General features: G+C 43.1%; 1 protein-coding gene across 1 annotated transcript in view; it reads right to left on the reverse strand.

Annotated features, from left to right (window-relative positions):
- ETFA (electron transfer flavoprotein subunit alpha) overlaps nucleotides 1-13,786 on the reverse strand; it is a 29,123-nt gene that overhangs the window by 1,463 nt on the left and 13,874 nt on the right. Inside the window, exons 9-10 of the mRNA XM_074549523.1 lie at nucleotides 13,666-13,748; nucleotides 2,857-2,922 (exon numbers count right to left, since the gene is read on the reverse strand). Coding sequence (XP_074405624.1) covers nucleotides 2,857-2,922; nucleotides 13,666-13,748 — 149 coding nt within the window. The remainder of the gene's footprint in view (nucleotides 1-2,856; nucleotides 2,923-13,665; nucleotides 13,749-13,786) is intronic.

The raw sequence follows: 13,786 nt of genomic DNA on the forward strand, positions 1-13,786 counted from the left end.
GTCTTGGTTTAAACCCTGCCCTACACTGAATCATCCTGAACGGTCTGTGACAGCTCCCAGCAAGATCAGCATGGCTGGGTGTCCCCATCAAAACCTGCAGCAGACTGGCAGCACTCTGCAGAGGAAGGGAAAGGAGCCCTGAAGCAAAGGCAGCAGCTCCCAGAAGGAGCCTTGCACCAAGCAGGGGCCTGGAGCACAGACTGGGGCAGTGCCAGAGGGACAATGGCTGGGACAGCTGTGACCCCACAGGCAGCTGAGGCCCTGACTGCCACACCCAGGGAACCACAACTCCCTGGGTCTGTTCTACTCCCTCCACTGAAAATCCAACAAAATTAATGGCTTGGGAAGCAGGGGCCTAGTGGCAGTAACTCAAAGAGAAACGTTTACAAACCCTGTGGTTTTAGGCCCCCAGCAATGTCATTTCTTGGCCATTTGTCCCCTGAGAGTCCCTGCAGAGGACCCCATCACAAATGCAAGTGGGCAGTGCCCAGAGCACTGCCCTGCCCTCTGGCCAAGGACGTGCAAGTGCTGCAGCAATGCTGCCCTTGAAATGTTCTCCCCAGAGCTCTCCTCCTTTACAGTTTTACTGCAGTTACCCCTCTTTGCAAACGCAAGGCTCCCAGACAAGCTGCAGTGCAGGGAGCAAATCCAGGCTGTGATCCCTGGGTAAAGCCTTTCTCTGACCCTTCTGAGGCCCTGCCATTCCTTGCAGAACCATCCACAGGGGCTGACGCTGAAGCCCAGCCAAGGCCAGCACCACAGGGGCTGCCAGCTCTGTCCTTAGCACAAAAATAATTAACAAATTGCTTGCAAAACTGTCTGAAGCTTTGGTTTGGCAGCTTAGTCCTTCCTCTGCCTCCTCTAGCTGAAGTAACTTCAGTAAGATTTGGGTCCCTACCTCACTGCTAACTCAGGTGAGCAGCAAAAGCATCACCCTGCTCACAACAGAACTTTGTGAGTTAAATCTCTGAGTAAGAAAAGACAGGGAAACTCTCATGAAAGAATTAGAAATAAGGAAAGAAAGCAACAACAATTCTTCAGGTCTCCTCAAAAGCTGCATTTTCTACCTTGCTGTAAAAGAACAAATAAATTATACATCTCACTTGGTAGAAAGCATCTGACTGCTTTGGAAAACATATCCTGAAGTGTGCAAGTTCACAATGCCAGATAATTCAGAGTGCTGAGGGAGGACAGGGGACGCTCCAGAGAGCTCCCATGGCTGCAGAATTCTTTGTTTGGGAAAACTGGATCTTCTCCATAACTACCCCACCTAAATGTCTAGCTGAAAGGAAGACAAAACACATTCCAAATACCAGTAACTGAATCTGAATTTTACAACAGACACATTAGCTTACACTAAAAAACGCAGATATGGGAGAAGTTGAAGGGTTAAATAAGCATCTCATATCAACAAATTTCATCTGTCATTATTTGTTATAGCAGAATACCTCAAAATATCAAACACATCTTTGGAAAAGCCATAAAAGCAGAGGTTTTGCTGTTACAGTACAGGTGAATATCACTGCTCAGTGTTGTTATAACAAAGGAAATTCTGGATTTTCAAGTCAGAGGTTCCCAGTGCTGCTGGCAGTCTGACCTGGGCTAAGGCAGCAGCTGAACACAAAGAGGGTCACATCAAGTCTATGCAGCTTCCAACAGGCAGTTCCCAGGCAGGGGCTGCTGCTCACCCCACCTGCCCACGTCCTCACTCAGCCAAGGGCACAGCTGGAGCCTGAACTGCTGCAAACAGAGCTCCAGACAAAGCCACCGTGGCCCAGCAGTGCCACAGGAGTGTGGCAGAAGCTGTGGCAGTGCTGTTCACCAGAGCCCTTGGGAATACCCTGCCACAGTTCCCACTTCTCAAGAGACACCTTCACCTCTGCCCATCACACACCCTTAATATATTGAATTTTGGTTGGTTTTTTCTCCACTGCATCAACTACTGCTACCACCACTCATGTCCCTGCTTTTAGAAAGCTTATAATTTCCCCCCCCCGAATATTTATATAATACATGAGAAATACAAATGGTAAGAAAGCAGAGATCATCCTTCCACACAGGCTGGTTTTGAGGACAATTACCAGTCACAAACTCACTGGTCTGTCGCTGGGTTAAATACAAAAAACTACCTGAAAAGTTTTGAAACCCTCAGCTTTATAAACTATTCAAAACTGTGCCTTGGTTAAGTTCATGCTCTGAAAATAGAAAAAAACCACATAGGTTAAGTTCATGCTCTGAAAATAGAAAAAAACCACATAGTCTTTTTAAAAAATTTCTGTGGGAGCAGGACCTCCAGTTGTTGATGTCTGCCATTTGATAGTATCAATCAGGTAACTCTGCTCCTCTTTTCAAACACTGCACTGTGGGCCAAACTCACACACTGTGGCAATTCCAATTCTGGATTATTTGCTTTGGCAGCTAATGAGTTAAACCTTTTAAAGTTTTACTGCCATTTTATTGCAGGTTTCCATTTGAATGGCTAAATGCAGGAATGTCAGAGACATCTTTTACTTTATGGAATAGTAAGTTCATAATTCAAATTGTGCATTGTTATGCATGAATTAATATGTCATAGTCTGGAATTAAGGCAAATGGAACTATTGTATAGAATTCAGGCATTTGTGCTTTGGGTGGGTTTTTAAACAAAGTCAATTAGCTGCTTCCACTGATCACTGTGGGTTGTAGTGCAAAGGTTTTGCTACTGCATGAGATGTTTTGCCACAGTAGCTTTTTTTGTCAAAGAGTGTTTTAAAGCAGCAGGAATACCAAAACCATCTAAAGCACTGATGTAAAAGCAAGGGAGTCAGCTCACTTCCCTCCTCAAAAATCTCTTCTAGTACATCCACCTTCACATACCTTGCTGTCTTTCATTCCAGCCAAGTGTTGGATTGCTCCAGATATTCCCACAGCAATGTAAAGTTCCTGGGAAAAAAACAAGAGACAGACATTTTTGGTCTCCATACCACAGTCTCACTAAGTTCTCACAAACCTTAATCAAATCAATTACATGCAGCAGTTTTTACATTACAGTAGTTTTCAGCACTAAAGGAGCTGATGGTTGGTTCCCTTCCCCACCTGGGGATGGAATGTGACTGCAAAAGGAGAATCCCAAAGGAGCACAGACAAATTAGGGGAAAAAAATAAACAAAGTCTGCATCAAAAACATCCACCATGCTCAGCTAAAGGCCAGGGCAATTCATGTTCTCCACCACCCTAGAGATTCCCAGTGCAAATATTAGGGAAGAGAACCTACAGATGGGTAATGCAGCTGCCTGAAGAGCAAAGCAGGGCTCTTCAAAGCCCCTCAGAGCCTTTACCTCAGACAGAATGCTCAAAAGTGAAACTGAGGTGTGAGGCCTTTGAAAGGCTCCCTTTGAGCAGGATGAGCCTCTGAGGAACCCCAGAGGGCTGGTGCCCTGCCCATGCCCACCTGCAGTCTGTGCTCCTCCCCCAGCCCTCCCAAAGCTTCCCTTCCCCACCCACTGCCCACTCCCACACAGGATGGCTCAGAAGGCACACCAGCCACACCAACAGCTCTGCACTTTGGGGATCCACTTTCACATCTCCAAAGAGCCTTACGCTCAAAAGAGATTGCAATTTATAGGTAACTAAATCTGTGTCAGCTCTTTTATTCACAGCTGAAAACTATTACTTCTCCTTGGGCTGAAAGTCATCCATTCTGTCACCCACCCAAACCCATCCATTCTATCATCCACCCAAACCCATCCATTCCATCATCCACCCAAAACCAGGGGTATTTCAGGGCCCTGACAGTTCTTCCAGTCAGAGCTGAACTCTTCAGCTAACTGATATTACAGAAGAAAACTAAGGAAAGTACTTTTCAGCAACTCGTTCAATAACAGAAAATTAACACATAAATTTAGTTAGGACTGCTCTACCAAAAGCAGTCCAAAAGTGGCACTTCACATGTGCTTAGAAAAGACACAGCCCCAAACAGCAACAGAATTTCTTTTAAAAATACCAAGGGTATTCCTTATCTAAGAAAATATAAATCTGATTTAACTCAATAAATAATATTGGGGGGCTGCAGGGAAGGTAAGAGGATCAAAACCAATCTCAGCACTGTGCAGCTGAAACTGCATTACAGTTGAGTGGCTTTCAGCATGGCAGAGCCAAGGCCAGCTGCAGGACGTGCACAGACCAAGGTGTTCACACACAGACCCACAGAGGCTTCTGCCATACAGGGCTCAAAGACATTACAGCAATTAAAGAAAAAAATGCTTTCTCTTGTTTCTCCAACCACAGATTCTGCTCACTATGGTTTTTTAAGTAGGAATAGATAAATGAAATTTATTAAGTTTTTCTGTATTTTTATAAAAAACTCTCTAGTGTGAAAACTGAAGGGGAGGGAAAATAAAGCAGAAATAAAGTATTTCCTATCAAAAAGGCTTCCTTTGAATCATGGAATCTAGTCCATGTCCTTCCACAAAACCACACAGCTGGTGAACACACTCAGAAACTCCTTGGCCTCAGCAGGCTTTTACCAAGTGGATTACTATTGGAGGTCAATCCATTTTAACCACAGCTGCAATGTAACCTAATATGTCCACATTAGAACTCATGGTAAGAATGCAATATTTCAATTATACCAAATAAAAGAACAGATGTTACAGGAGAAATTATTCTAACATCATGCTGTCTTTAATACAAGCTCTTTTTAAAGACACATTACTGTAATTTGATTTTTTTTTAGAGCAATTCATTAAGTGCCAGTCATCCAGACTACCAGATACTCTTATCAGTCTGCTTAACATTGTGAAGTTCAATCTTTGGAAAGAATCCAGCTAACCAGGAGCCAGATGCCTATGAATATATTCTATTAAAATATCTAGGAAAGACAAGGATGTTTCATTAAAAGGACATTTGTAAATCACCAGGCTTGTCTAAAAGCACTTATTATGCATCCAGGCCAGGGCCTTGCAGGTTATGTGCTCTGGGCTCCCTGCTTCAGACAAACAGTGCTGCCAGGCAGCTCCAACCCTGACAGGAGATCACCTCAGCAATGTTTTCAGAGAGAGCACACAGGACAGCAGGTCCTTAGCAACACTTCTGTGCTGTCAAAGGGACAGGACTGCTTAAATCTTAGTTTTAATCTATTCTGCAGTTCAGTAGGAGGGACCCAAAGGACCCACAATGTCTAAATGATAAAGCTTCAGGACTGTTCACTGCTGTCCTGAGGAGAATTCAGCTGGTCATCCAGAGATGACATAAAGCATTGAGAAATTCAAATCTTTATTTCTTTTCAGAGTAACAACCTTGTTTTCCCTGAAATCAGTAACTTGTGTCAGGCCTTTTGCTGAGTCCTGTCATTGCTGTGTCGAAGTTCCCAGGTGAGGAAGGGAAGCAGAAAGGAGCAGGGTACCCCAGGGCAGGGTCACTTGCAGAGGGTACCCCAGGGCTCTGCCATGCTGAAAGCCTTCACTGTAAAGCAGTTTCAGCAGCACACACAGCAGGCTCTGCAAGGAGCTCCTCTGGGCAGGACAGCCAGCAAGGCACAGAGCAGATGAACCCAAGGCTGGGTCACACTTCTCAGGAGCCAGATATGGCTTTACACCAACATCCAGTTCCAGCTTTTTGGAACCCTGGAAGTTGCTCTAATTCCTGCTGCCAGGCACAGCCCCCAGTTAGAGGCACTTAGAGCAAAGTCCAGGCCATGGAGCAGCATTTGTCAACTCCCTGGAGCTGGGCACAGGCAGATTTCCACTGAAGGGCTGCTGCCAGCACTGTGCCACATGAGAACAGGCAGCAAAACAGCACACACATATTCCAGAGCAAAGGCCTCACAGCACTCTGAACACATGAAGTGCCAAAAGCAACTGAAGTCAAGGAAGTAAACATTTTGGTGGTATATGGACATGATATCAGCTTAGAAAATTGCCTTGGCTCTCAGGAACTTCATTTCACACAGGAAATACTGTACAAACATCACAGCCATGCCACAAATATTTTCATAGTTGCTGGCAGACATCAGCACAGGGAAAGGACACCAGAGAAGAGAGCTGGTGGCAAGGAAGAGCAGATGGAGGGAACACGGTGCAGAGGACACTGAATGCACCAAACAGGCAGGACCCTGCAGAGCAGAGCACAGGGAGGTACCAACACTCCAGATGTGCTGCTGGGAGTGCTCAGTACATCAGAGATGGGGGGCACCCACCAGGCTTCTCCCAAGGGCACAGCAGCAGCCCCAGGTGTCTCTGCCAGCCCAGAGGCTTTATCTGCCCTGCCACACGTCCTGCACAGTGCTGGTGGCAGGCAGGACCCTCACACACACCTCCAAGTTTATAACCACAGACTTGCATCACAACCACCCTAAAAAACCCCACAACTCCAACTCCCAAACTGATCCTATTCAAAGTCAAGATTCCAAATCAAAAATCCACTTTCTCAGTTGCTAGTTAAAGTATTCACCTAGACTTGTATTTTTCCAACAGAAATGACTGTACTATGTCTTAGAGTCATTACATGCTAATCATTAAAATGAAAAAAAAATCCTCCTTGGCCATTCCCTAAACTCTATTTCTGCCTGAGACATACCCAATTTATTCACTGGCAGATTTCACATGCACCAGTCTGCACATCTGGCCCCAAATCCATACAGCCAGTTACTTGCTGTTTGGACAAATGCACAGGAGTGCTGCATGTGGGTGACTGCAATTACCAAAATACCAAGGCAGTTATTTTCCTGTGCATACAGACTCTTGCAATTATTTATAGAATAATTTGTGGCATATGATATTACTTCATGTATAGTTATGAGAATATTTAAATATGCCTTAGGCTGCCTTGGGGCAGGTAAGGGACATTTGCTTAAGAGAACTACAAGAACAGTTTTTATTTCAACTCCAGAGCCCCTGAATGGTGCTGTGAGAGCCCACAGGGCAGCCACAGGTGCCCATAAGCTGAGGCAGCTCCTTGGCAAGCATGTTGTCAACTGCTATTGATTTTTATGACAAGTTTTGAATTATGCTGAAAACCTCCAACACACACCAATTTATCATCCTACCAATGGCATGCTTTTAAACAGACCACTTTAATAAACCCCTCTGGCATACACACTGTTTTTAAAGGCAGCTCAGATATTTTATTTTCTTTGCAAGAGTGAAAGGACAATGAAATTAGAAAGAAATCTTTGTGATCAAAATGGCTTTGTACAAGAGATTCCTTCCAATTACAAGCTATTAGGCCAATAAAATATTTTCTGGCTTGACAGTAGTTCATGTCTGTTACACTGTACCTCACACACTTCTCCAGGATGTGCAGCTTTGGTGCAGCTGAAGGCAATCCATGCAGGAAGCACACATCACTAAACCAGAGCCCAACTAGAGTTTCTTTTTCACTTTAAGAACCTTTGATCAGCCAAGCTGTGTAATTACTCTTAAGCATGGCTGGGGTGTCTGCTGGAGTGCAGGGCCATACAGCATTTTTTTCCCTCTCTCTCCAGGGAAAAGCACATCAATTGCTTTCAGCTAAATGCACTCACATATGAATATTTTAGTACAATTTAATGTTTCTGCACCAACCCCAAAGGAGCAGAGCATCAATTTGTGAACATAGTTTTCTTGGAGTTAAAAGCTACACTGGATAATGCAGGATGAAAGGGGTTGTCAATCCTTAGCTTTTTAGCAAGTCAGAGAAAGACAGTCTGTAAATTCAGTCCCAGCTGCATACAAACAGCTCTCTAAAGTTTGCCACCATAAAGCTACTTTTCAACAACAGAGAATTATCAGAGGAGATATTCCAAAAACAATTTCCCAAGCACAGTTGGTTTTCCCAATGCTATTCCCATCTGCCACCTACCTAAGAGCCCCAACCATTTGTACCATGCAAAGTGCACCTGCTGGGCTGTAAATAACACCCACAAACCTGATGGACAAATAACACATTCCTACAAAGCTGAAGAGAGCAGAAATGATGTACCATGCTTCTGAAGAGAGAAACTTTGCTATCGCAATATTCCCTTGTATATGCAACAAATGAGGAAGAAATTAAGATCTTATCAAACAGTAGAATTTTTTTTAAGAAAGTACAATCCAGACAAGAGAAGTGACAATTCTCACAATGCCAAGGGAACTAATTAGTTTATTCTGTTGCTAGTAATTTTAGGTAAGGGCCAGAGAACAAAAAAAAAAGAAAAATACTAGAATAAAATATGCCTTGTTTCCTTATGCTTCCTCACAAAAGAGTGAAGGCAAACAGCAGATAAGCTAATCTGGACAAGCAAAGGATCCCTAAGAAAATGCTGGGAAGGAATTAACACTCAAGGACAGTTAGCATTCACTTATTACAAAGAAATAGAAAATACAGGAATGATGTCAATGATGTGATGCTGGGCCTCTCCCTACCTGCTCCTCCCAAAGCAAGATGACTACTAAGTGCTAAAAATCAACTCACTACAGTGAAAGGGATGCTCATGAAAATACTGGGGGCACTGAGAGGCTCAGAAAGGATCCCATCCTCTTCTAGAAGAGGGACAGCAACAAGAATTCCAGCATTCTTACACAGCTTTGGTGCCTTTCCAGTGACCCAACATGTCACTCCTCGGTGTCTCACCTGAAGCTGCACCTCTCACAGGCCTCTTTTCCTCTCATTATTACTGTCAATTCCTGACAGTTGTAAACTGCCTCCCTTGTGAAGTTCCTTCAGTCTCCTAGAGCCAGAGAGCTCCTCTGGCATGAAGCTGGAGCAGTGAAGCCAAGCAGTTTCCTCCTGGCTACCACATCAGCCCCACACTGAGCTCCCCTCTACCCTGCCCACAGGAGCTTTCTCAGTGCAGGCCCCCACCTTCTGTGCACCCTGCCACATTCCAGCACAAGCATTTCATCCAGTGGCAATTCCTGCCACATCACATATTTCCTAACTTGGGCCTTCCTGAGTTTTCCACCTCAGTTTCTTGCCATCTATTTCTGTGTTCTGTACCCAATGTTGAAAGTAACAAGACAAGCAGCTACTGAACACCTTAAAATAAAAAATAAAAAAATTAAAAAAAAAGAAAGTAGTTTTGCCAGCTAGGAAATGCTACAGCAGAAACTAAGGCAGTTCCAGAGTCAGACCCTGAAAGAGCACCAATTTTAGAAGAGTGAAGATTTAAACTCTGCAGAGATTAAATTTGAAGGACACCTTTCAGGCAGCAGCTGATCCTTACAAGGGCAGAGGATAACAAATACACACACACTTGCCAAGAAAAAGCTCCTCTCAGTGTCACTGAGGTTCTGGCTGTTCTCTGGGGACAAGAAGCTGAGTGTGAGATAATCCCAGTACAAGCCCACCTTCCTTCAAAACCTGAGGGAAGAATATAATTCATTACAATAGGCTGCAAGGGAAAGCCTAGGAAAGCATGGAACATTCTGGGCATTCAGGGACAGCTGCAGGGGCACTGCAGGGCAGGATTCCCCACCTGCATCATGGAGGCTGCACAACAAGTGTCTTGCTAATTATGCCTTGCGTAAGAAAAGCTAATACTGAACTAATAAATGAGGCATTTTTGTTCCATTTCCAAGTTTTAAATAACTGAAAAAATCCCACTTTTTACTTTCTTTCTTTTTCACACCTGTTTTACTCTTGTTTCTTTCTTTATGAACATGAGAGAAAGCACTGGGAAGATTTTTACTGGGGAAAGTGACACCCCTGACTATTTGAAATTTCTTATCTAAAAATTGCAGTTACTCAGAGGTAATGTTGGTAGGCTTGATTTCTGTAAGGAATTTAGTATTTTCTAACTGGATATACTTCAGTAATATTTAGTAGTAAACGCTAATAGGAAGGATATTTTTATCCAAAACCAGCTAATTTTAACATTCTTACAAGTGCTTTTTCCTTAAACAGAAAATACATACCTGAGAATCAAATTTCATTTTTCTGCAGAACACCTGCATATAAGAAATAGTGGGAAAAACTGGCTTCTAATTGTAAAAAATATGCTAAAATGGCTGTCACTGATTAAAGACACTGAATATACTAAATTGCTTTTTTTAATTAGGAAGAAAGTATTTTATATTTTAATATATCCACTTATGTCTAAAAATTTCCTTCCATCTCATCAAATAATACAAATCAGCCTTCTCTTTCATGAGAGAGAAAGTTCAAATAGGAGCTGCAATCACCTGAAAGCAAGAGGTTAAAAAAAAGGTACTAACAGAAACAAAAAAAAATACACTGAATATTTTAACAACTAGACTAAAACTGTACAAAAGAAAAATTGCCAAAGATCCAGTCAAAACCCAACAATATGCATAAACACCAACAGGAACAAAACCTTGAAGTTTAACAGTCCAAGGCTACTTTGGAAGAGCAGATGTGCTGTGTAGAAGCAGGGCTCAAACAGCCACAAGGTGAAATCTGTGCTCTTTAATTAACTGCATTCTCCCATCACCTCAGTGAAATGAACTCCATTGCTCCTGGAGGGGCAGTGTTTGTGAATTAACACCTCAGCCATTTGCAAACTGCTGTGCCTGTGAGCTCCTGGGTTCTGTGAGGCACTGTCTGGGCTCTACTCTCAAAAACTGAAGCCAGTCACAGAATTATGAAGGAGCCATGACCAAGAGCACCCCTGCTTCCCCAAAGCACAGCTGAAGGCACAGGCAGCCCTCTCAGGCAGCTGTGTTATGTTCTCACCCAGAGATGAGCACAACCATCCCAGCAGGCACACAAAGAGCAGCAGAAGCACCTCCCCTCTTGCTGAGCTTGGAACTAACCCTTGTCCCTCTGCAGTCTCAAACTGACCCAGTTCCAGAGTCCTGGAAAACAATGCATTCCACTCCTCCACTGAGACTGGGCAGGCTATTAATAGAGTGCAAGAGCACACTCTGAGAGACTTTCCCAGCAGAGGCTGCACAGGAGAACAAGCGTGCCTCAGACTCCAGAGCTTCTTGGATCTCAGACTCTTCCCCTGCCTAAAACCCACACACCCAGAGGGCACACACCATGTCAGCTCAGAGCTGAACACAAAACTCAGCTCTCAGCTGCCTGCCCAGTGTCCAAAGCTGCCTTGCAATTCCCCAGACAGAATATCAAATATCACAAGCTCTCCCTGAACTGATACCGAGCACAGCTCACACAGGGAGAAAGCATCTTCTGAGAACTGCTAAAACAGCCAGTGTCATCCTGACCTGACCAAAAGAGCTCACTTCTTCAAGTCAACTCTATTTTCCACTTCTAGCTGAAGTACCAAAAAGATGGTAAAGTAGAATTAGGAATGTTAAATTAAGAATTTGCAGCTTTCAACTGCTTCATATTTAAGATGCCTACCCAACACACAGAAAAATTCAAATCTCTAGTCAGCAACTCTGTGGGCTTAATATCAATTCAACTTGCACTTCCATTACAATTAACATTCCATATTTTCTATATTTCTAAGGCACTGAACTATCCTTGCATGTATTTGAAGATCCACACTAAATATCTGAAATTTGAAAGAAGAGGCATGTAATTTCCAGTACTCAGCACAACTCACTTTTTAACAAACACTTGTTAAGAAGTGAGATGAGAGAAAAATGCATCAGCCTGCAGACAAATAGAGCACCACACAAGTGTGTCAGTTCAGATCATTTATGACACAGAGTTTAACATTCATCCACTACTCCTGACTAAAGGCTATTTAACAATCCTCTAGAAGAGGACAATGACAACACTGATGTGATCCTATGATGTGGCTTCATGTTCTTACTGCTCTCACATGTTGCTATGTGCCATCTGTGGCAAAATACAGCATTGTATCATCATCAAAAGCCAGCCTTTTTTCTTTCAACATAATTGTTTATATGCCCTTGACTCTGGAAAGAATGTTCATTGTTGAGCCTTAATACACAAACCAGAGCTGAGCTGTCTTCAAATTCATATTCTCCACCTCATTAATGGATATTTAGGTAGAGAAGAACTAAGGATAGTTAGTCCCATCTCATGCCCTTTCAAAACACACACTTAAATGACACTTAGCTTATACCCTGGTAAGCAGAGACAGTTGGGGTTGCATTTATAATCCACAGAACTTCCCAATTTCCTTACACAGCAGAGGTTAATAATATCACTGCTATCAAGATTTTGGAATGACCTTAGTCTTATCAATAGGCCTACTTCTCAGGAGGAGTGTTTAGTAGCAGTTGGTTATCACATGGATTTACAGGTTCACACACTAGCATGTCTGGAAATAGCTCAACTCAGGCCCACAGGGTCATCATCAGATGGCCTCTGATGAGGACTTTAAAAAAAGCAGCAAACATCCCTATCCACAACTCATGACAGAAGAAATCAGAAACATGGAACATCTTGTTCCATGAAAATCAAGAAAACCCAGCAGACAGAGCTGACGACAAAATCACAATTTCCTGTCTTTGACATCGAAGTATTACTCTATCCTGCTGGATTTATTACTAGAAAAATAATGGTCATGGTTTGCTTAAATTTGCAGCAATGGCAAAGGCAAAACATTTCAGGATCCTATCAAGGCTTTGAACATGCATGGCTTTTTAGTATTATTTAAATGGTTGTGATTTGGTAAATGCAGCAATTGAAATACGATGAATTTTCCTACTAAGTTTCAGCTCACTCTTCCCTTCTGGTCTCATTAAGGCACTAACAAATAAAAGCTGCTCCTGGGTGCCTTCTGTGCCATACACAAAGAGCTGCTCACTGAGACACAAAACCTTTACTCCAGTAAAGGAGCTCAGGTGAGCTACCCCTGACAGACCATCACATCTCATGTGGGCTCTGCCCCGCCAGGTGAGCTACATTTGTACCTTCCTGTTCACAAACACTCAAATGTGCTACATTTGTACCTTCCTGTTCACAAACACTCAAATGTGCTACAATTGTACCTTCCTGTTCACAAACACTCAAATGTGCTACATTTGTACTTTCCTATTTACAAACACTCAAATGTGCTACAATTGTACCTTCCTGTTCACAAACACTCAAATGTGCCTCATCTGGCTGCAGCTTTCCTTGCATGTCCTCAGGTCATAAAGAACAACAAAAGAAGTCTCAGACTTCTGCAGGACAGAAAGGTCCACACAGACACAAAGACACAGAAATCAGTTCCCTGTGATACAGAATGAAGAAATAGCAGAAAAATATGTGCAGCATGTTATTGCCCAGTACTGAGCCACTCAGAGTATGTCCTTGGTATTCCACTCTACAGCAGCCAATCTGCAGATTATTCCTCTCTTAAATTTCTTGCACTTTCATTTCTTACAAAAATTTTGCTTTGAGTGTACTGCAATAATTCAGTGACAGTTACTAAAAGTTTTTTAATAATCATCACCTGAAAAAACCCAGAACACACAATTGCAAGAGATCAAGCCACGGATTGATGTAATTTTGAGTTTACATCAGTAATGACATCTCTTAGCATATCAATGCCAGCTGCTAGGAAGCTAAGGAAGGTTCAGGCAGCTATGAAAGAATGCAGCATGCAAACCCCTGACAAAGCTGTGTTAGAACACATCCCATTCACCCAAAGCAGAGGTTTCATCCAAGCTTGCTTCTGTCATTTTGTAAGCGCATTGTCGAGTGACAGCATCACAGTGGGCACACTGATGCTCCTGTCAGGCCTGGAATTAAGACTCAGCTCATCTCTAAGTGCTTGCTCTGAAGGAAAATGCAGGCTAGAAACCATCCCAGCCCTAGGATGAGAGATATTTCCATACTTACTGGTGCTACTATTTTGCCCGTCTGTCCGACCTGCAAGTCATTAGGAACAAAGCCAGCATCAACAGCTGCACGGGAAGCTCCAACTGGTTGAAAGAAAATATTTTCAATGTTTTCTTTTAAA

Source organism: Zonotrichia albicollis, chromosome 11, assembly GCF_047830755.1.
Source record: "Zonotrichia albicollis isolate bZonAlb1 chromosome 11, bZonAlb1.hap1, whole genome shotgun sequence".
NCBI classification, from domain to species: Eukaryota; Metazoa; Chordata; class Aves; order Passeriformes; family Passerellidae; genus Zonotrichia; species Zonotrichia albicollis.